This window comes from Bombus vosnesenskii, unplaced genomic scaffold, assembly GCF_011952255.1.
Source record: "Bombus vosnesenskii isolate JDL3184/JDL3185 unplaced genomic scaffold, Bvos_JDL3184-5_v1.1 scf7180000013913, whole genome shotgun sequence".
Lineage (NCBI taxonomy): Eukaryota > Metazoa > Arthropoda > Insecta > Hymenoptera > Apidae > Bombus > Bombus vosnesenskii.
Genome location: NW_022883279.1, coordinates 284,526 through 307,450, shown reverse-complemented (window position 1 = coordinate 307,450; position 22,925 = coordinate 284,526). Strand labels below are relative to the sequence as shown.

At 25.8% G+C, this 22,925-nt stretch overlaps 4 protein-coding genes across 6 annotated transcripts; 2 read left to right on the top strand and 2 right to left on the bottom strand.

Annotated features, from left to right (window-relative positions):
- Positions 1–405: 405 nt before the first annotated feature.
- LOC117239266 (mitochondrial dicarboxylate carrier) lies at positions 406–4,642 on the top strand. Its single transcript, XM_033504720.1, has 8 exons — positions 406–562; positions 1,733–1,845; positions 2,059–2,214; positions 2,357–2,523; positions 2,591–2,798; positions 3,180–3,260; positions 3,328–3,384; positions 4,367–4,642. Exons 2-8 carry the CDS (start codon positions 1,750–1,752, stop codon positions 4,478–4,480), a joined length of 879 nt encoding a protein of 292 aa, XP_033360611.1. The 5' UTR covers positions 406–562; positions 1,733–1,749; the 3' UTR covers positions 4,481–4,642.
- Positions 4,643–6,896: 2,254 nt separating this feature from the next.
- Positions 6,897–12,482, bottom strand: LOC117239298 (glycine receptor subunit alpha-3-like). 3 transcript variants are annotated; one of them, XM_033504783.1, is made up of 9 exons: positions 12,252–12,482; positions 10,180–10,369; positions 9,825–10,054; positions 8,340–8,422; positions 8,097–8,252; positions 7,869–8,024; positions 7,620–7,785; positions 7,340–7,526; positions 6,897–7,248 (listed from the first exon to the last, which is right to left on the bottom strand). In XM_033504783.1, the coding sequence occupies exons 1-9, from the start codon at positions 12,326–12,328 to the stop codon at positions 6,985–6,987; spliced, it is 1,509 nt and encodes a 502-aa protein (XP_033360674.1). In that variant the 5' UTR covers positions 12,329–12,482; the 3' UTR covers positions 6,897–6,984. The 3 variants fall into 3 exon arrangements, with proteins under 3 accessions (XP_033360674.1, XP_033360673.1, XP_033360675.1); XM_033504782.1 differs by lacking the exon at positions 12,252–12,482 and adding an exon at positions 10,582–10,807; XM_033504784.1 differs by lacking the exon at positions 12,252–12,482 and adding an exon at positions 10,590–10,801.
- A 101-nt stretch (positions 12,483–12,583) lies between these two features.
- LOC117239297 (transducin beta-like protein 3) lies at positions 12,584–18,475 on the bottom strand. Its single transcript, XM_033504781.1, has 15 exons — positions 18,274–18,475; positions 17,861–17,912; positions 17,581–17,788; positions 17,311–17,485; positions 16,626–16,796; positions 16,367–16,539; positions 15,977–16,176; positions 15,685–15,888; positions 15,358–15,547; positions 15,162–15,280; positions 14,622–14,780; positions 14,351–14,516; positions 14,061–14,285; positions 13,113–13,240; positions 12,584–13,022 (listed from the first exon to the last, which is right to left on the bottom strand). The coding sequence occupies exons 1-15, from the start codon at positions 18,297–18,299 to the stop codon at positions 12,828–12,830; spliced, it is 2,391 nt and encodes a 796-aa protein (XP_033360672.1). The 5' UTR covers positions 18,300–18,475; the 3' UTR covers positions 12,584–12,827.
- A 589-nt stretch (positions 18,476–19,064) lies between these two features.
- On the top strand, positions 19,065–22,754 carry LOC117239292 (eukaryotic translation initiation factor 3 subunit D-like). The gene is made up of 3 exons (XM_033504774.1): positions 19,065–19,329; positions 19,405–19,450; positions 21,170–22,754. The coding sequence occupies exons 1-3, from the start codon at positions 19,156–19,158 to the stop codon at positions 22,636–22,638; spliced, it is 1,689 nt and encodes a 562-aa protein (XP_033360665.1). The 5' UTR covers positions 19,065–19,155; the 3' UTR covers positions 22,639–22,754.
- Positions 22,755–22,925: the final 171 nt, after the last annotated feature.

Below are 22,925 nucleotides of genomic sequence, written 5' to 3'. Positions count from 1 at the left end.
GAAAGTAATATAAATAAAGAAACCTCCATAAAAATTTAATCGTATAAAAATATCCTAACGTTAATCAAATAATATGAAAATGCAAAAAGATGATTAAAAACTAACAAATAATAACGACATTATATATGTATAATATATAGAATACTGCCGCTTATAATGTACATTTTTTTGAAAAATAATTGCAACATGTATATAAATACTCAATTTTTTTCATACGAGTCTTTTTTTTTACATTTCATATAAATATGGGTATATAGTATATATATATACATATAGATTCATATATAAAAAATTTCTAATGTCCAAACACTTGTTTGCAAATAATTATTAATTTTGCTAAGAGAAATATAACCATTCTTAAAACTAAGCGTATCGATGAAAAGGAGTTCCAGTTTCGAAAGGAGGTGGTATACACGTGGCTATCAGCTGATGCGTGCGCGTTCACCAACTTTCCAGCTCTGTTAACTGATTGTGGACATTACGTCAGTCAGAGTTTAGATATTGCCGGGTATACTTACTAATCAAGAATAACTTGAAAGTTCTATTAATGATACAATTTATAGTAAGTAGCTACCTTACATTATACTCTATTATTCATTTTTTTCTTCATTTTTTGTGTTTATCTTATCTATATTTTTTTGTTACTTTGATTTGTTAGTGATTATAAAAGATCACCATAATTATTTTTTAATTCTTATCATTAAAAATTAATAAAAAATAATCTTCATGTGGTAAACCTTTACGATATAATTAATAAGTTCTTTTTTATACTTAATTTACTGAAGATATCATATGTTTATATTAAATTGAATGTACAAGCGTGCACAGATGTAATACGGATGTTCTACTTATATACCGCTAATAAAATTAATTATCAATGAATCCTGATTAAACATACTTGACACACATGTATATGCGGTATAACTATAGCTTATGTCATGTTTCGTAACAACGCTTAAATGAAATCATTTAAATTTTAAATTTATGAGAGAAATCGAAATATATGTTCAAGAATTTTATATATATAAATATATGTTCAAATTTTTATGAAGATAATTATGTTAAATTATCACTTATATTTATGTATAATAATTACCATTTGTATGTTAAAGTCTGTTAATAATAAGTTATTTAATTATAACAATTTTTAGGCGCTATGTATCAGTTATGAATATGTGAATTTTGTAAAAATGTTCCAACTTTTATTTAAAAATTTGCGTAAATCTTTTTATATAAACTTCTTAAATAATTTATCAACTAATAATTGTATTCTCAATTTAACTTATTGTTTAAAAAATATTATAATTAAAATGATCATTTTTTTCTTCTAGAAGTATATATGCATATACATATAACTAAAAATCACGCGAGCGCGCGCACAAACATGACGTATATGTACATTATAATTGCTTTAATATCTATTAAATAATTAGTTTATTACATATCACATTAATATTATATATATATGTCAATAATTAATTTTAGTACTTCAAAAATTATTAATAGTTTAATCATTCACTTTCTTAATTTATGTATGATATATATATACGACATTTTAATTTATGTATGCATATATGTATAATTCATATACATACAGTTTATACATATATGTAATCCTAAACCAATATGTAAAAATGTAAAAATAAGTACATGTGTTAATTACATTTTATTTTAAGTAGTTTCATTTATTAATTATTTATCAAATGTCTCATTTTTACTTGTTTTATGAAAGCATAAAACACAGAAAACATGACAGATAAAACAAAAAAAGTGTCACGGTGGTATTTTGGTGGGCTTTCCTCTGCAGGTGCTGCTTGTGTTACCCATCCTTTAGATTTGTTAAAGGTATTTTTATTACTAAATTCATAAATGAATATAACATAAGTTTCAACTCCTCTTTTTTTAAGATTATAATTATATAATTAACAATTAAATATACTAATTATATTTTGAATTTCAAATAGCGTGTTAAGCAAATTGTGAGCTTTATAATTCTAAAAAAATTTTGTGATGTACTGAAATGCAATAGCATTTCATTTACACACCACACATTTATAGGTTCACTTACAAACACAACAAGAAGGCAAGCTATCTATAGCACGATTAACTACATCTATAATACAAAATCAGGGAATTTTAGCTTTGTACAATGGATTAAGTGCTTCTCTGCTTCGTCAACTTACATATTCTACAATGAGATTTGGAGCATATGAAGTAAATTTATTCTCATTATATGTATTATTTACTTATAATATCTATTTTCTTATAATTTGATTGTATATTTAACTTTTCTATGTTACTATTTGAGTTATTACACTATACTTCTCATTTGGAAATATTATATTTATATATATAGGTAGGTAAACAAACATTTGAAACATCTGGACAATCATTATTATTTTACCAAAAATTGTTATTGGCTGGATTCTCTGGCGCAGCTGGTGGTATTCTTGGAACACCAGGAGATGTAATTAATGTACGCATGCAAAATGATATAAAACTTCCACCACAACTAAGACGAAAGTAAGGGTCTAAGTTATTATCTTAATTTACTTTTGCTTTTGTTATTTAATAATAAATTTTATTATAGTTATAAGCATGCTCTAGATGGAATAATACGTGTAATTCAGCAAGAAGGAGTAAGTCATTTATTTAGTGGATGCTCTACAGCAACATTAAGAGCTGCATTAATGACAATTGGACAACTGAGCTTTTATGATCAAGTTAAAATTATGTTGTTACAAAGTGGTTATTTTAAAGATAATCCTATAACTCATGTTGTGTCAAGTGTATGTGCAGTAAGTATATTTAAATAATATATTCAAATTTGAAAAAGAATAGGAACCATAAACATAGTGTAATTCAAACAACAATTTTTTTTTATTACATGAACTTTAAAAAAAAAAGATATTATATAACAAACATTATTTATATTATCATTTCATACTATTTCATATAAATATATGTATGTATTACAATTCATGTAAATGTAATAATACATTTCATATAAATTATATTTATACAGGCTTGCAGTTCTTTTATACAATGATACTAATATAATAACACAAGATTTATATAGATAGTAGTAGATAGTAGCAGATAGTAGTAAGCAATACATACCATATTATTTTACGCATTCTCATTCATCATTCTCAGTTAATGTTTTAATCCTATACAAGGGTGCTGTAGCTACAACTCTTACACAACCTTTGGATGTTTTAAAAACACGAGCAATGAATGCTAACCCAGGAGAATTTAAGGTAATTGTAAAAGTAAGATTAAGTGAATAACGTAGTAATAGAGATTTATTTATGTAATGTTTTATAGAATTTGATGGATCTATTTTTGTATACTGCTAAGCTTGGACCATTTGCATTTTTTAAAGTAAGTTTCTTTTTATGTATTGAATTAGTTTTTCCTAGATACTTCTATATCATAATATCCTAATAATGGGAAGGTTATAGTATGTCTGAGTAAACATATTTGAGATAAATTAAAGATAAACTTTTAAAATTAGTAATTAGAGAAAGCTTTTTATGGATTTTTTAGAATAATTAATTTGGACAGAAAGTTTATATTTAGACATTTAAATTCATCATAATAATTAAGAATTAAAGTAATTTTGTATACCCTTAGAACTTTGCACAGTTCCTGTAATTTATATCTTTCTTTTTTTCTACTTAACCCTTTGATCACTGAATGCTTGGAGTTAAATAATCTATATAAATAGTACACTTAATTCAATAGGCATATATACTTTTTAATCACAAAGTGTTCCATTAAATTATTACTCTCCATTGTAAATGAAACATCTTTTTTTACTTTACATGTAGTTTACATTAATGACATTGATTGAATATATTTATAGAAGAAATTAGTTATAAATGTTTCAGATAGTTTAATAATAGTTGTTTTACTCTTATTAAATGCATAGTCATGACTCAATTATATAAAATGTAGAAAACGTTTGTATCTGTTTGAATTTAATTTTTATCTTTGCATGTATTTGCAATGCAATAAGAATATATATTTAAAAGTGCCAAATTATTTATTCGTAACAGAATATTTGTTTTTATTGAAATATAAAGGAAAATAATTCATATGTACATCTAATCTCCTAAAGAAACTACATATGTATCTACTTAAGAAGGAAGATTATGTATCTTAAGTTTTACATTTTCAATCTATTTTGTATAATAACATATTTATGTTGTAATTATAATTTTCTTAATTATATAATTCAATTTATTTATATATGTCTTATCTAAATGTGTTTATTCAAATAATAATCTTCCTATTAATGTATTCTTATAAAATAAAATTTCAAGCATATGAGTTTAAAAATATATTGATTATTTTATTTTAGGGCTATGTACCTGCATTTATCAGATTAGCTCCACAGACTATTCTTACATTTGTCTTGTTAGAACAATTAAGATCTAATTTTGGATTCTATCCTTCTGGTGTTTCAGTATCATAGAATTCAAGTAACTGTCTTAAATGCTGAAACATAATATTCTACTGAAATGTTCCATAGGAGAAGAAATTAGGATATGAAAATAAGGAATAAAAAAATGATAAAAGTGTTTGTCCTATTTGAAATTGTCCTATTATTTTTGTATGTATGTACAAAATCTTACATACGTGATTTTTATTAATACTATTATACTATAATATATATATTATTTATACAATATATATATTGGTAATTATATATATACAATATATAATATATATAATGTATAAGGCTACCAAACTGATTATTTCAGATTTTTTGTTTTTGCAATTACTAAAAATATGCAAATGTTTTACTTATATAGAGACATAAATACATATATTACATATATTACATTATTTATTACTTTAATTTTAATGAAGTATATATATTTAGGTGCATATTAAAGCTCAGTAGATCTAGTGTCAAAAATTGATTTGTATATCTATATATATATTGGTAAATATCTTGTACTATTGTATGTACACCATTCTATTTCTATAATAATTTATTAATTATAACAATCAATTTTTTTAAATAAAAATATATATGCTGAAATTTTATAATAATGATAAACAAATTCAAATAGGACAAATATTATTTTTATATGTTGAGTTTATTGTTATGTTCATGCCTAAGTTTTATGAAATATGTTTGGTAATATTTCATATTATTACAATCTTAATTTTCAATAGTATATAAACTGCATTTGTACAAATATTAGGTGATACTAATATTTGTTCTTCCAATAATGATATCTAAAAAAAAATAAGTATGATATTTCCTGATCAAATGATACTATAGGCATTCAGAAATTAGATAATCAGATAAAACAAATATATATTTATTAAAAATGATTTGAACTTTCTCGCACTTATTTTCTCGAAACTTAGCCAATTTTTGTTTTCAAAAATAAATAAACTTGTTCTATATATGTGTACTACATACTATGTGTCTAACACATATTCAAAACAAGTAATATTATCAGGATATTGTAATATTCATATCATCAGGAATATTGTAATTGTATTACTAATTTAAACAACTATATAACTATTAAAATGGTTATTATCTTATTTCAAATTGGATACATAACAATCTTCTGACATATAAAAACATTCTATAAAAATATGTTTATAATTATGTATTGGGGTATACACAAACTTTTATATATATGTATATATGTATTTTATTATATAATATTTAAATTTGCAGTAATATATTTTGTTTACAAAAATATTGTTTCATAATTGTTAATGCACAAACTTTGAAAAACAAATATTTTTCTAATTTATATAATATGTATATGAGAATGTATGTATGTACATATATCAGCTTATTTTGTAAATTATTTTAAATTATTTAATAATAAAAATAATATTAACAAATTTGTATAAAATAAAATGTTATTATATACATGTACAAATCCATCATTTCAGAATTACATAAGTTCACGATTAGTATTAGTTATAAAATTGCAAAACAGGTACAAAATTTTACTAATGATGTAAAATACTGAATTATAACTCTGATGTTTTGATAAACTTTTATACGATGATAAAACATCAAAAACTGAAACTGGCGGTTGAAGATTTAGAGACAGGCCGCCGACGATTCATGAGATATTTAACATTGAAGTTACCATCTCTTTTTTACGTTTTCAAGTGAGACTGCGTCTGTTAGAGTATGATTACAGCGTTCTAGATTCTGACTTCTGACTTTCTGGCCACGTTTTGAGCTCTGAGTTCTGACGAACTAATTCATTCGGACGAATGAAACATCTAAAGGCCAAGTGTATACGCATAAGAATCTATCTACATAATACATATGTATATGCATATTTCATTATATGTCAGTGATCTCACTCGTCTACAACTGTGCTCTGATGTATAAGAACATATGTATTTATAGAACTACGTTGCATTGTACTCATTGTATCCTATAATCTGAAACCTACACTCAAGACCACGTACCCCCATAACTCACAACACATAAACCTGCTTATGGAGGGTACGACTATGGCACATAACGTTAGCAATCTAGTCTACTGATATTTTTGTTTATCAGTATATCTATATACTTACTGTCAGTTTGAAAATCAATGTCAATCGATTATACCAAACCAATCACTAATGAACTAATAACAATCCCGGCAGTTGATGCAGCTCAAAAGAATAAGAAATGAACGAATGAAGATTTAAATTACGAATTAATAGTCTTCTGTCATAATATTTTATATTTATTTATAATCTATTTTCTCCATTAAAAACAATTTATATAAAATAAATAAACAACTACCACATAGTAACAATAACATATGTACGCGTACTATAGAAAACAACTTTTCTAATTTCTAATTTAAAAATTTATACAGCTAAATTACATAAATGCAACTCGTTAGTTTCCGTAATTATTCAAGAATTTCTTAGTAATTTTCAATGTAATAAAAAAATATTACTTCTTACATATTTAATCTATTTATAACATTTTTATATCCAAATAAAAGACCAATAAAGAATGTTAAATATAATGAAAGCCACAGGAAATACAATTCTGCTACGTCTGTCAATCCATTGAGCAATTTCTTGTGGAGTCATTGTTGTAAAATTATGTAACTGTGCAAGAGTTGCTCTTCGTTGAAAAGGTTTTGGTGATGATGTACTATTAACAGTCATAATGCTCCCAATAGAGCATTCTTGATCTTTATCTTCTTCAATTTTAACAGAAGGAATATTGAGAGTACTTGGAAAACTCTGCAATATAAAAGTACAGTTGCTATGAAGAATGAATACAGAACTTACGTATACTTTGATATGTTTTCTTATAATATATTTGTATATTTACATGCACAGTAAGGTAATTTTGACTTGAATAATCTTGTTCACTGGTGTTTGCATTATCAAGTGATGACCAAGACCGTGATCGTTCTAATCCTGTAGTGTTCTTCTGAAATTGTTTTCGAGCCAGTTTTGGTGTTAGCGTTGATTTTAATATGTATTTACTATTTACTTTTTTCAAGGGAACATTTTTCCTAAACATATTTTCAAAATTATTAATAACCAGTAAATGATATATGAAGTATGAGATTTCATATTTGTAATATCTGCATACAATATATACATACTTCCGTCGATAAATTGTATTAACAAAAGCAAATTCAACCATTGCTGCAAATAAAAATATTGTACAACCCAAAAACCATATTTCACTGGCTTTTATATAAGAAACTTTTGGCAGAGAATTCTCTACTTTGGATGCAAGAGTCATAAATGTCAAAATAGTATTTGTTCCTAAATACAGAAATTTTAATTAATTATTTATCTTATAATATCAACACCCATAAAGTAAGTTATACACCTTTTAAATATATCACCTAACACTATTCGTGGAGGACTTGCATCCATATGTAACCAAAAAGATACCCAAGAAATGACTACTATTAGTATAGATGGAATGTAATAGTCCATCATAAAAAATCCCATCTCGCGAGCTAATTTAAATGTTATACTAATTGAACTGAAATTACCAGCTATAAATACAAATGATTATCAATTAAAATAGTTTTAAGATATTATTTACTACATATAACAAAAATACATGCCAAAATGACCATAATGTTGCTGCGATGTAGTATAATATACTTCTGATGTGTTAACCCATTTGTCAAAAAGCTTATATTCAGTTAAGTGTAATTCGTCTGCAAGTATGATTGGATCTTGGTCCCAATATAACACCATATCATGCACATTGTATGTCCCTGTAGGTAAAAATTCCATTCATTCCAAGGAGCACAGTTGAATAAAATAGCTGACATTGTAGTAGTACAATAACTATGACATCCTACAGCTTTCAAAGACAAGAGGACATTCTTGTACATCAAACGGAAATTTCTCCAAACGAAGCCCACAGTTAAGAGTAGCTTGCAACCTATAACAGTTTATACATCACGTTTATTATGCAGATAAGATTATATAAGGATGAGTTATGCATTTCATATTATGTCATTATTTTTATTGTGAATACAATTAAAGAAAATTATAAAAGTAACATTATATGTAACATTCAAAATTTGTTAAATCTTAATATAATTTTTACTTTTAAAATAAGCAATATTGCAAGTTTTTAACTTTCAACAATAGAGCATCTTTTAAATAATCTCTGATATACAGGGTGGTTGGTAACTGATGGTACAAGCGGAAAGGGGGCGAATCTACGCGAAAAAAAGAAATCGAAAATATAGAATAAAAATTTTTCGTTTGAGGCTTTGTTTTCGAGAAAATCAACTTTGAATTTTCACTCGGTACGCGTGCGCTTTATCACGTCTCGTTATAACGGATCTCACTGTAGATCGTTTTAAAATTAAAAAATTAAAAAAATTCTTTTTTCGCATAGAATCACCTCCTTTTCGTTTGTACCACCAGTTACCAACCCTGTATATTAGACAGTAAGATTAAAAGATCATTAAATTTTCACTAAAAAATTGTTGATTTTTTAATTGATATAACTCTATAAACAATAATCATACAGTAATTAACATGAGTTCATGTTGGAAGGCAAAATATCTATATAAGGTAAGTATTCTCATTTCAAAAATTTTGCACAATCAAATAGCTCTATGGAATTTATTATTTTACAACACATCATAAAGCCGATTTTGATCAGCTTTCCATTCACACAGATTGTGTTATTTTATATTAAAATGAACAAAAAAATATATAATTAATTTTATACTATTGCCATACTATATACTTATACTATTTATACTAGTGCCATAAAATATGTATTGCATGTTGTACATATTTTCACATATTAATCTTATTTTGAATAATTGAACTCTAACTTTTAAATAATTAAGTAATAAATTATATTTTTGTCATGATATAGTTCATTAAAATACCTATTTAATTGTTTATAGTTAGTTTAGTTTACTCTTCCTGCAACGTAAATTGGAACAATTAATTTATAATAAATTAAATATTGCAACAAATAATTGCAACAACATAAACATTACTATGATTGAACTTTTATTCAATGAAACCTCATGAACTAAAAAGATTTTTAAGTTGTACAAATATTAAAATTAAAATAAAAGAGCATATTAAAAAGTGCAGAATAAAGAATAAACTTAGAATAAATGATATTTTCTGAATTATTTTTTATTACTTTACATTATGTTTTTATTGCTTCATATTTATGTTAATTTTACTTTATATTTGAATTATTATAAATTATTATTAATGAATAAAAAATAAAGATGTTGAATGAATATTATATTTGATAATGTAATATTACTATTTTTAAAATATTAAGTAAATTTATATTTACAAACCTAGTATTCAGTATGACCATGCCTGATGGATCTATTGAAACAAGTATATCTTTCACACTATTTCCCATTATAGCAGAACTGGGCTCATTAGAAACATATACAATAGGTGTCCAAATCAAATCATGTGCAAATTGTCCACCATATAGTTGATTTAAATGCGGAGCAATGTTTGAAAATTTTAACCTGTTATCCAGATATCTAAATTGCAACATCATATGTACATCAAATTGCTGTAAAAATATTTTTATATATATATTTATAAAGGATATAAAACAATATTATTATTTTATAGATATATGCAGAACAAATATTAGAAATTATGTAAGTTATAAAATATAATTATAACACAAGCTACCAGTGTTTTTGCCATATTAGATCTAATTGTATAAATATAAGCCCTGGCATATACGTTAATTGGATCTGTAGAATTAATTTCTCCTGGTGGTCTAATCATTTTATCATAACGACAATTATTTGTCAATTCTTGTAAAAGTTCAGTTTGTGTCATAGAGCTGCTACTACTTAATACTGGACAGCTCTCTAATCTGTAAGAAATTTATGTAATTTCATATACACATATAAAGCTATGCTTCCAGAAGCTTAGTAATATTATTTAAACTTCTAATAGTAAAAAGTATTAATAATGTTATAAAAAAATTCTGTAAAAAATTTATAAAAATATATATAATAATATTATGGTTGATATTTTAATTAATAGTATCAATAGTATATATTTGTTAGTGATATTTAGTTATACTTCAGTACGTAAAAAGATAAAACTGCTTTCAAAGAAAGTCCTTGAATTAAAATTCCAGACGTTACTAAGTAGTAAGAATAGTTCATTGTTGCTTTGTACTAATGCTGGTGACATAATGCAATGCATGTGACTCTACATTATAAAAAGAATTTCTTTGTTATTGCAAGTTGAAATATTTCTGAAAAGCATAGCAATGATGGTTTACTATGGATATGTGATTATTTCATGAAATAAATATGAATAAACACAACTAAAATAAACAAGTACTTTATAAACAGCTATGAAAAATATATTATATTTCATAGTTTATAAGATAAGAATAAGTATAGATAAGTACCTTAAAAAATTATAAAATTTTTAACCTATTTATCATATTTTGTTTATAATATCATTAAGTATCATATTTTATTATGTACATTATTTATTCTGATATTTAGTATGACAAGTAAAAAATTTTTATTAACTAATACAATCGAATATTAATGCTCTAATCAAGACTTTAATACCAATCTCAACAATAAAATCTTATCTACCACATGAGCATATTAATTTATGACATCAAACATTTAACTGTTTATGTAAGTTATCAATATTTTTCTTCATAAAATTGCGTATCATGATTCAGAATCTTTTTTTTTTCTTTTGATGTACGTAATTTAGCGGTATATGCATATACATGTAGTATAAAATAGTTTAATTGGTTGATGAAATGTAATATTGAATATAATACACATACTTTGTTTTCACAAAATAAGAAAGAGAGAGAGGGGAGTGTGTAGTCTTATTTTATAATTAAAATTTATTATTAATCCAACATAAAAATTATGAGTTAGAAAATTATAAATAAAAATCTAATAATCATTGCAATTACAATTAAAGCTATAATAGATATAGATAAATTATGGAAAAGTAAAGAGATACTTTTTTTAATTTATCTTTATTTGTAAATTATCTCATTTATGCTATTTAATCATACAATAATTCAGATACAGATAACATAATATAAAACTGTTGAAAATATAATTTCAATAATTTAAAGATTAATGTAATCAACTTTGAATACTAATGTTTACACAAGTGTTTCAAAATTTAGTTATGTATTTGCATACAAAATATACATGGAAATAGGTAGCACTTATAAATATTTTTAGATATTTTAGATAGTTATGCATGGAAATAGATAGTATTTATAAATATTTTTTACAAAATATGTTTTTTTTAAAGACTTTTTAGTGTCCAAATTAATTTAAAAAGAAGTAGCTTTTTACCACTATTTACCCAATGCCACAAAAATTTGTATATACAAAAATTATATTAAACATGTATTCAGTAATATACATAACTAAATTATAGTTCTGGATATTTTATATTATATACTTTATTAGGATGAAGATGATGTCTTTTCATGATACTGATCTATGCTAGTAACTATATAAAAATTTGTATTTATTTAAAATTGTGGAAAATAAGATTAATATGTAGATTTATTTAAATAAATAGCTTTATTAGGCTTTTAGTAAGTTAATAAGTTTTACTTAAACAAACTCTTCCACATAGATATAAAACTGAGTGATATTTCTAACTACAAAAAATTTAAAAGAATATTTAGTGACTAGAGTCACTAAATTTAATAAAAATTAAAGGAATGGATCTAATTAAGTATAACTTACATAGCAGATGTATTTAAATGTAAAAGTTGTAGTAGATAAATAAAAGACACGAAAGAACAAATTCTTCTTAAGGCCATCTTACGTTTCCTGATGACTTATCTGTTTCACTAATAAACTTGGACTGATTCTTTCTTGAATATACATGCATGGTCTTGAGTAAATTAGCTAGAAACCAAATATTACCCAACCATTCCTCCCACTTACAGTATTCTTTTATAAAGTGAACACTCAGGTGCTTGTATATAATACTAAGTTGGTATTGTACACAAGGTATACAGGGTATGTTGAAAGTACCATACCATAATAAAAGAAGTCACAAAATTTTGTACTTTCTTGAAATATAAGTTTATATTATAGTTATAATAGAAAAAGACTCTTCGAAATTTACAAATATTTTGGCATGTGCTGTTTACATATTAAATAACTAACGCCGATTTATACTGCTATCTACAAAAATTCTCCATCTACATCCATTCGCTATAAAAAGCATTCACATACACACACATGTATGGTATATAGAAAAGAAAGTTATAAAAAAGAAATTTACGAAATTTATACAAGTTGTTAGTTATACATTTATTTTATATTTATGGACGTAATATGTGGTTTCATACGATTGAGAGTATAAGTAAGTATATGCAAATTTTGTAACAATTTTGTAATTCTTATATAATGGCGTTCAGTATATGGTATCACAGATTCCAATGTAGAAGTTAATTTTGTTTGGAATTCCAAATTTTCCATTTCCATCATTAACGCGTTCATGACTACCTATTAATCATGAACATTATAGAAACATGTAAAATTATAATCAAATTTCTTATTTGAAGGAATAACATATTCAATTATGTGAGAACTTACCTGAGCAATTTGACAATTTTTACTATTGACATTCCATGTAACAGCACACTTCAATAACTCTTCTTTATAAATTGGTTTTAAGTCACGAATTGTTTCTTCAAAGTGGCAATTATTTTCCTTTAAAATAGCTGATAGATGAAAAATAAAAAACATAAGAAGAATGAAAAAGTAATCGCGTTCCAGTTCAATTATTAATTTATGTAAAATGATTCACTTTATCTTTACATGTAACACTAACTTTTTGCCGGACAAAGTCCGATTATTACCCGGCATTGTAATATTGGGGAGACCAATGCCACAGAAATTACGACCGGAAAGAGTTAACCGTTAGTCACATAACTACTCTTTTTCTTGAAAATTTTCTTTGCATAATATTAAACATTTCAATAATAGTTCTACTTAACAGCGTTTATTTTAATTAAAGAACTCAATGGGAAAAAAACATCTTTTCCAAAATAAAATAAGAAAAAGGAACGGATGTATAAGATCTTTATTTATCGCAAGAACTTTGGTTGAAACTTCTACCGTTTTTTATTGTATATGTTAATGTGTTTTAATATTTAGGAGCATATAGACTTAGTTTGACTTTAGCTACAATTTTTTAAAATTAAAGATTGTATTGCTTCATTATTCTGAGTTCCCTAATTAAAAGTAAAATATCTTATCAATGGTTAAGTTTAAGACAATAAGAATATATGCATATAATAAGAAATAAGAAGTATATTATATTTTAGAAAATGTTAACCTTTTCAAGATCCTTTTTAAAACTTCCTTGTTCATAAAAAGAAGTGTACTATTTAATACTTTCTTAATATCACGCAAATCTATTTTCCATATAATGTATAATTTAAGATATTTATAGTTAAGTGAATCATTCTGTATATAATTATATAAGAAGTTATATTAAATGATGCATGCTTATATTGATAATACGTAATTAAAACTTACTTTCTACAATTTTGAGAACTTGGAAAGGACGTTCTAACTTTAAAGCTATGTTTAACGCAGATGTTAATTTATTTGCTTTTAGTAAATTTGCTAGTTTTTGTTCTTCCAATGCAAGTTGTTCTAATTTCATTGCAGCTTTTTTTTTATTTTCTTCAGTCACATCTTTCCAAATAACTAGCAATGAATCACTTCCACCACTGATAATAGTTTTCTCATTTTTACTAACTACAATTAAAGTATGATATAATAAATATAATATGTTGATTGAAAAACGTTAAAATGATATTCACCTGCGAGTGTCCATACGCGACTCTCATGCTGTTCTAAAGTACATGTACATTCGGATGTCTTAATATTCCAAAGCTTCAAAAGACCATCTCCACTTGCAGTAATTATTTGCATTCCTCGTGATAAAAATTCTGCTTTTAATACTGATGATTCATGGCCTTCAAGAGTCTATCATACAGAAAGATTATCGATAATGATAAATATATATTTTAATTAAAATAATTGTTATATTAATTTAATAACAATTAGTAACAAATAAATAATTATAATTACTTTTAAACACTGAAGTTCTGTCAGCGACCAAAGTTTTATTGTAGAATCTGCCGATGACGTCAAAAGTACCTGATCTATAGGTGAAAATCGAACACACCAAACTCCTCTACGGTGACCACGAAATACACCAAGTAATTGTAAATCGTCTGCAGACCATAACTATAACATTTAGAGTATGTTTCAAAGCATTTTTAACAAAAACAATTTCTTAAGTAGTGCATTCATATTGAAATGAAGTTGTATATAGTAATGCAGAAGCTAATGATATATATAGGATTTAGAAGACGTAATTAATAGTAAAAAAATTTAATACTAACATTATAGAGCAATATTATGTACCACAACGAATAATACAGTACATATAAAATGTCTATGAAGATATATAAAATAAACATTATATCCATATAAATATCCGTTCAATTTTCGAATATTATGTCTTATGTTAACAAAAATAAAATATTTTATTAGAAGATATTCCACTCTTCCCATTTAAAAGAAACATCCTATATTTTGATGTAAAATTAATTTTATGTATTATACCTTAGCTGTTTTATCTTGTGATCCAGTAGCAATTAATTTATCATTTGGTGAAATATTCACGCTATTAATATCTTTTTGATGAGCCAATGTTGTATGAGCAACATTTAGAGAGCATGTGTCTGCAATCATTGAACGCATAAAATAACACTACGTGATAGAAATAATAATTTATGATATAAAAAGGCATTTTGTTTACCTTTAAAATTAATATTATTTGATAAGTTCCATAATTTAAGACATGAATCTTGACTGACAGAAGCAAAAAATTTTGCAGACATTTGAGAAATTGCTACAGAACCAACGGGAGCAGTATGTCTAGTAGCAGATGCAATGCAAGATACTTTAGTTGTTTCTTTATCCATAAGCCATACTCGAATACTATTGTCCTATAAATTATGAAACATTATTTTTTTAATAATATATTTCATATATATTTCATAAATATTTTTTCTTACATTAAAGCAATTTTCGCAACTATAGATTTCAATTCATTAATAATTTATGAAATGTATACAATATATACCTTTGCTGAAGAAATAAGTAAATAGGCATTAGCAAGTGTAGTAGCAAGAGATAACACAATATCTGTATGACCACATAGCAATTCGCAATTCATGGTTGAAATATTGTACAGTTTTATATCACAACTATTTGTAGCAACAGCTATATGACTCTCATTATCTCCAAGATATACAACATCTAAAATTTCATCACTGTAACCTACTAACTATAACAGTAAAAATTGTATTCATTATAGAACCTCCCTATTATATAAAATATCGATTTTATTATTATTTTTTGAAAAACGAATTTACCTGTTTCAGGCAATCAAATGTTTCTAATGAATGGATAATTATATTATGATCAACCGTAACTACAGCAAAGTTATTACTATTATCATTATAAAGTAAATGTATAATTGATAGAGATCCTGTTTCCTTCGCAGCTGATACAATAGAATTTTTTTGCACATATACTTCTTTACCAGTCTTCATCTCCCAAATTTTCACAACTCCTACAGGAATTTGGATTACAAAATAAATATTTAATTATTATTTGTAAATTTGTATCATTCTAAAAAATATGTAATTATATAAAAAAAAGCAAAATTTCGGAACAGCCAAATAAGATGTAAATATTCTTGACAAAAAAATTGACAAATATTAATTTAATCCATACAAATATTGAAAAATGTATGATTGCACCTTTTTCTCCTGCAGCAGCAACATGTATAGCATTTTCATCTTTGTTATAAAAGGGTAGTAATATATTTTTAGGTATTATAAATGTATCTTCTATTTCCTCATAAACTGGTAAAACTCGTATTGATGATCCAGAAGAAAGATTCCATAAAATGAGTACTCTATCTCTTCCTGAGCTACACAAAACCAATGTGCATTATACATATCACAAATTTTATATTTAGTAATATACAAGATAAGAAATGTAGTTTCAATATATTACCTAACTAAATAATCCTTGTCTTTGAGAAAAGATAAAGAAGTAACTTTACTGAAATGTCCAGAAAGTGTAATTTCTTCTTTACCAGTTTTAATATTCCACCCATAGATTTTGATATCATCGCCAGCAGCAAAGATAAGCTCCTTTTCAATATTTGGATGAAAAACTAAAATACTAAAATTATATTATATTTCACAAATTTTATAAAAATTCATATGCTGCACATTATATATCTTAAAATGATGTAATTGAAAATAGATAGCAAAAGAAATGAGTGATCATAAAAACCAATTTCCACACAATTTGTTAATTTAAAATTTTACATTTGATTTTCAATTTTTGAAATATATTACAGAGTATTGCAAAATTTATATGAATTAAAATAATTATAGCATGTTTTACAGCAGTATGCATTCAGTGATTCTGTTCCATATGTAAAATGTTTGTTATAATAACTCAAAATTTGTAACATTTATAAAATTATTGAAAAATATACACACTTTATTGAAAACAAAAGATAATACAAATTATAAATCTTTAATATATCATTTAAATAAATGCAATTTTTAGAAAATGTTTGCATAGTCACATTTCTCATTCAAATATATGATTTCATATTTTATTATGAAATATGTCTAAAATTTTTATAAATAATATGAAAATATAATATTTTGTTTAAGATGAGTACCTTATTACTCCCTGAACTCCTTTTAGATTATGAGTACAAGCATGATGTTGTAAATTCCATAATCTGACTGTACCATCACTACCTCCAGAAGCCATCAAATTTCTTTCAATAGAATGAGCAATACGAACTACAGGACCCTTATGAATAGATTTCCATAGTTTAATTAATTTATTATCTATAATAATAGTATGCATATTATTGTATTTAATTAATTATTTATAATAAAATTAAGTAATGTTATATATTTATATATTATACAATGTTATGTACCTTTCCAGTTCCATAATTTAAAAAGACCACTTTTGTGATGTGTGATGATGTTTAAGTCATTATTACTTGCAATAAATGTGTTGATTGTATCTTCTTCTTCATTGCTATTGCTTCCTCCCAAATAAGATATTACTGTACCACTCTTTACTGATAATATAGAAACAGTACCATATTTTTGGCAGAACATATACTGTCCATCTGTACTCCACTATAATGCAAAGTGACAATTAAATGATAAAATAAAGAAAAATAAATAATATGTATTTTTTAGTCAACATACTTGAACATTTCCTCCTGTATAAAATGCACCATGTTTGGATTCAACTTCAAACCTGGAATTGAATATAATTAGCTAAATACATGTACACAAATAATATTTTCATACCAGAACCTTTTTCCAAACAAGGTTCTTTAATGCATAAATACATAGTATCTGTGATCTGAAATAATACTAGTAATATATGCTAATTATATCAAATATAATTTAATATAATGAATAACTAAATGTTTATTAAAATATTTCATAGGAAACAAATAGATATAGCGTATCATATCAATAACATATCAAAACCTTCTTATTTAAAAGCATACAAATTTATTTAAATTTATATTTAAAAATATTTTCTTAGTGTCTTATTATTCATAAAATAAATTTAATAACGTTATTTTAAGAAATTATTAGGAATTACTCACGCTTCTTTTAGAATAACGTTGCTCATTTTTTATAAATTACTATGAATATTTAATTATGTTTTTAAATATGTACTAAATTTTATTTACATATCTTGTCTTTAAATTGCGTTAATCGGCAGTACACAATGTCGTAAGACACGTGCACTATTCCTCTAAATATAAATATATATTAGAATACTAAAAACATGGCAAAAATCTTCGTGAAAGCTATAGACCTAAGTAAGTATTTATATGTATATTATTTAGTGCTGTATTTAGTACTATAGTGAAAACCACATGAAAACCGGCCTTGAATCAAACTGAGAATACATATTTATAAAATTTTTGATATTATAATAAACATCGTAATAAACTTGAGCAAATAGCTCCTTTATATTTTGAAAAGTGTGAATGGAATCAATTAAAACAATCTTTCCTCTCTAGTTTTATTTATACTTGTAGTCTCTTTGGTAGTTATCGACCGTGGTTCTAAGCAAGTTTAAAAAATCGTGCAATTAAATCTTAAAACATTATAACTAATCTCTTTATGACGAAATTAAAAAATGAAATTTCTAGATTTATAAGGCGAATTTTTGAACTGTTTAGGAATTACATTAAAGCTTTAACTCTCATAAATTTTTCCTGCATAATATTGTTTCAAGTTTGTACGTAGTTAATTACGTACAATTTGTGCAAAGTGTACTATTTGGACACGATTGCGCTATCTATCGGTGAATCAGTAGTACTAACAAATAGTTAACTTTTCACCGATACATGGCGCCACCATGTTTCCTTTTTGAGTATGAATGAATTTTTATTGTAAAAAGCATAATGGCGTCGCCGGTCTTTCCGGCAAATAGGTTGTGCCATCGTGTCTCACGTCTTTCGTACTAAAAGTACAGAATGACGGACGACGTGGTTGTTTTAGAAGATGCTGTTCACAGAGAAGAAGAGATAGCCCACTTTCAAGCTCCTGCAATTCAACATAATCCCGATGGATGGGGTCCTTGTGAGTTACCTGATCAATTTAAAGATATACCTTATCAACCATTCTCAAAGGGCGACAGATTGGGCAAGGTTCGTTGGAAATGTGGTTTCTTTTTCCTTTGTTTATGGAGATACTTCACATATTTATATTATTTTCTGACATAGATATCTGACTGGACTACACCAGCTTTCCAAGATAAAAAGTTTCCCAGTAAGTGTTATCTATTTCATTTATTTAACCTTAACATTAACATTAAGTCATTTATTAGAAATAATTATGAATCTAGCTAATTATATTTTTATTACCGACTGAACTTTACTTTGGGGGATTAAAAAAATTCTTGACCCTTTTTTATATATTCAATAGCGTTCGATAAGTAGAATCATAAAATACAAGTAATCTGTCAATTCAAAAGTTCTGTGTATATGCAACAAAGTATTTTTAGTTGTTTTATACATTATGCACTTTGACGCCATATTGGTTTCCATAATTTGCCCAATTTAAGTTAGGCTTAGAGTTAAGATTAGGATTAGGTTTTGGTCATTACATTAATGTAACATGTAAAATATGCTAAAATTGTATGTAAAATCTTGCATATGTGTAACTTTTGAACTGGTGGTTTCCTAAACGTTAACTTGTATTTTTGAATAACATTCATCGAAGACTATCAGATGATATAAAAGAAAAGTCAATAACTTTTAGTCTCCTTAGGAGTGTATATTTATAAGTCCTAGATTTATTAATTTGTTATTAAGGTTTAATCTAATCGTAATCATAATTATAATCTAACCATAAAAAATAAGCAGAGATCTTCACTTTATACTTACTGGTAGTATATTAATAATTAAACAATGTAGACATTATTAATTTTGTTAAGGAACTTAAATTTAATATGTTTTACAATTCTAACTCTTGTTATTTTAACAAAATATAATAAACCATAAGTTATAGCCATATATAACATGAGAAATTTTTAAACAATAAGAAGAACGTCACCCATACTTTGTGACGGGGCCCCCACGGAAGTATACCCGTCACATAGATATGTGCGACGTGGCGACGAATGTGTTAAAATAAAATCAATTTAATTTTTTTCTTGAATTACTATTAGCTGATCAATACTAAGAAATCAATATTATTTATTAAATTCTAAAAGAATGCTTTCTTATAAAATTACTATTAATATAATACTTAATAAAGTACAAATTTATATTACTAATAATTTTTTTTATTTCAGATATGATTTTATATGCTTCATTTTATTATTTTCAATTTTATTTCTCATATATTTAAAATCATTCTGTGTCATATAAACCTAATTTGTATTTATATATTATTTAATTGAAATAGTAAATTCAATATTATAAAAGACATTATAAGATTAAAAGGTGGTAATTCTTTTCCTTTTATATGAAAACTATAAGATAGATCACATTAGACCAAATTAACCTTGTGCAGATTACCGCGGGATATATGTGTTCTGCATAAACCATCAATTTGACCAAGGAACTCATATATGCGTTTAGCAAAAACGATTGATAGAGTCGGAAGACTCCTCATATATGTATCCCACGTAAACGCGTTGCTATGATCAAGAAACACATATGTCTCATATATGCATATATTTAAAAGACTCATATGTGTGTCATTTTATTTATCCTGTGGAGAATCTGTGCATGTGTCTAAAATTTGATATCTTGGAGTGCTATGAACGAAAATCGTGTCTAAGCAAAAATGTGCGCTGGCAATTTTAAATGACTATCGTGGTAGCAGTCGGCCTTACAGTACGGCTGACTTTGAACCATTCCGTCCGCAAAGGGTTAAATAATAATTAAATTAATAATTTTATATTTAGGTTTCCCTTTAATAAATTAATATTTTATATACAATCTTTCATTTCTTAACAAAGAAAATCTTCATTATTTACAGACAAATATACGTCACAGTTTGGTTCAGGCAGCCAATATGCATACTATCATGATGAAGATGAAACAACTTTCCACTTGGTTGATACAACCCGTGTACAAAAACCGCCTTATCAACGTGGTGGCAGATTTCGTCATAATCAAAGGAACTTACGTGGCCGTGGAAGCCAGCGTGGTTCGTTGAGTCAAATGCAACAACTGGGTAAATTAAAGCTTCGCGAGAGAGATCGTAAAGGACAAGCGAAACGTTGGGGTAGACAGCAAGGTTTACGTAATCATAAAAATCAACCACCAATTAAAATTCGCGACGCATCCGTTACTGTAAGACCTGATTGGGTAACTATTGAAGAAATGGATTTTCCACGTTTAGCAAAGCTATCGTTACCTAGTATTAAAGATGGAGAAGATATTTTATGTTGCGGCTCTCTTGAATATTATGATAAAACTTATGACAGAGTGAATGTCAAAAGTGAAAAGCCATTGCAAAGAATTGATAGAATTTTCCATACAGTCACCACTACTGATGATCCAATAATTCGTAAGCTATCAAAAACAGAAGGAAATGTTTATGCTACAGATGCAATTTTAGCAACAATAATGTGCTGCACTCGTAGCAACTACTCTTGGGATATTGTAATCGAAAAAATTGGAGACAAACTATTCTTTGATAAACGAGATAATACTGAGTTTGATTTATTAACTGTAAACGAAACTAGCGTTGAACCTCCTCAGGATGATGGAAATTCTTTAAATTCCCCTAGAAATTTAGCTTTGGAAGCTACATTTATTAATCATAATTTTTCTCAGCAAGTACTAAAATCTACTGAACCTAGATTTAAATTTGAAGAAGGAAACCCATTTATTTCAGAAGAAGAAGAAGGTGATGTTGCTAGTGTTGCATATCGGTATAGAAAATGGGATTTAAATAATGGAATTGTTCTTGTTGCAAGATGTGAACATGATGCTGTAATGCAAGGTCCTAATAATGAAATTCAATTTTTAACAATTAAGGCTCTAAATGAATGGGACTCAAAATTAGCCAATGGTGTTGAATGGAGGCAAAAATTAGATACACAGCGTGGTGCAGTATTAGCAAATGAATTACGCAACAATGCTTGCAAATTAGCTAAGTGGACTGTCCAAGCATTATTAGCAGGTTCAGACCAATTAAAATTCGGTTATGTCTCTAGAGCAATGGTTAGAGATTCTAGTAAACATGTTATTCTTGGTACACAACAATATAAGCCAAATGAATTTGCAACACAAATCAATCTTAATATGGATAATGCATGGGGTATTTTACGATGTATTATTGATATTTGCATGAAACAGAAAGATGGAAAATATCTAATTATGAAAGATCCAAATAAACCAATGATAAGATTATATGATATTCCGGATAACACGTTTGAAAGCGAAGGAGAAGAAGATGAAGATGACGATGAACCTGTTAATGATGCATTTCAGAGTTAACAGTTTTAAATTTTCTTAAACTTCTCTGAATTAATATGTTAAAAGTCACTGATTTGTACTATGAATACATATTGTAAGAAGGGAGGAAAGTGGCATAATAAACTGCTTTCATTTCATCTTTTTATTATCTAATTCTAAAAACCTCTACAAACTAATTTCACATTAATATAAAATATTTATGTATTTAATTATATATAACATTATGTAGTTAAATTTCATTTTATCCAATTCAAAGTTACACTTTTAAAAATGTATTAATATATATATTAATTACTTAAGTGTTTTTC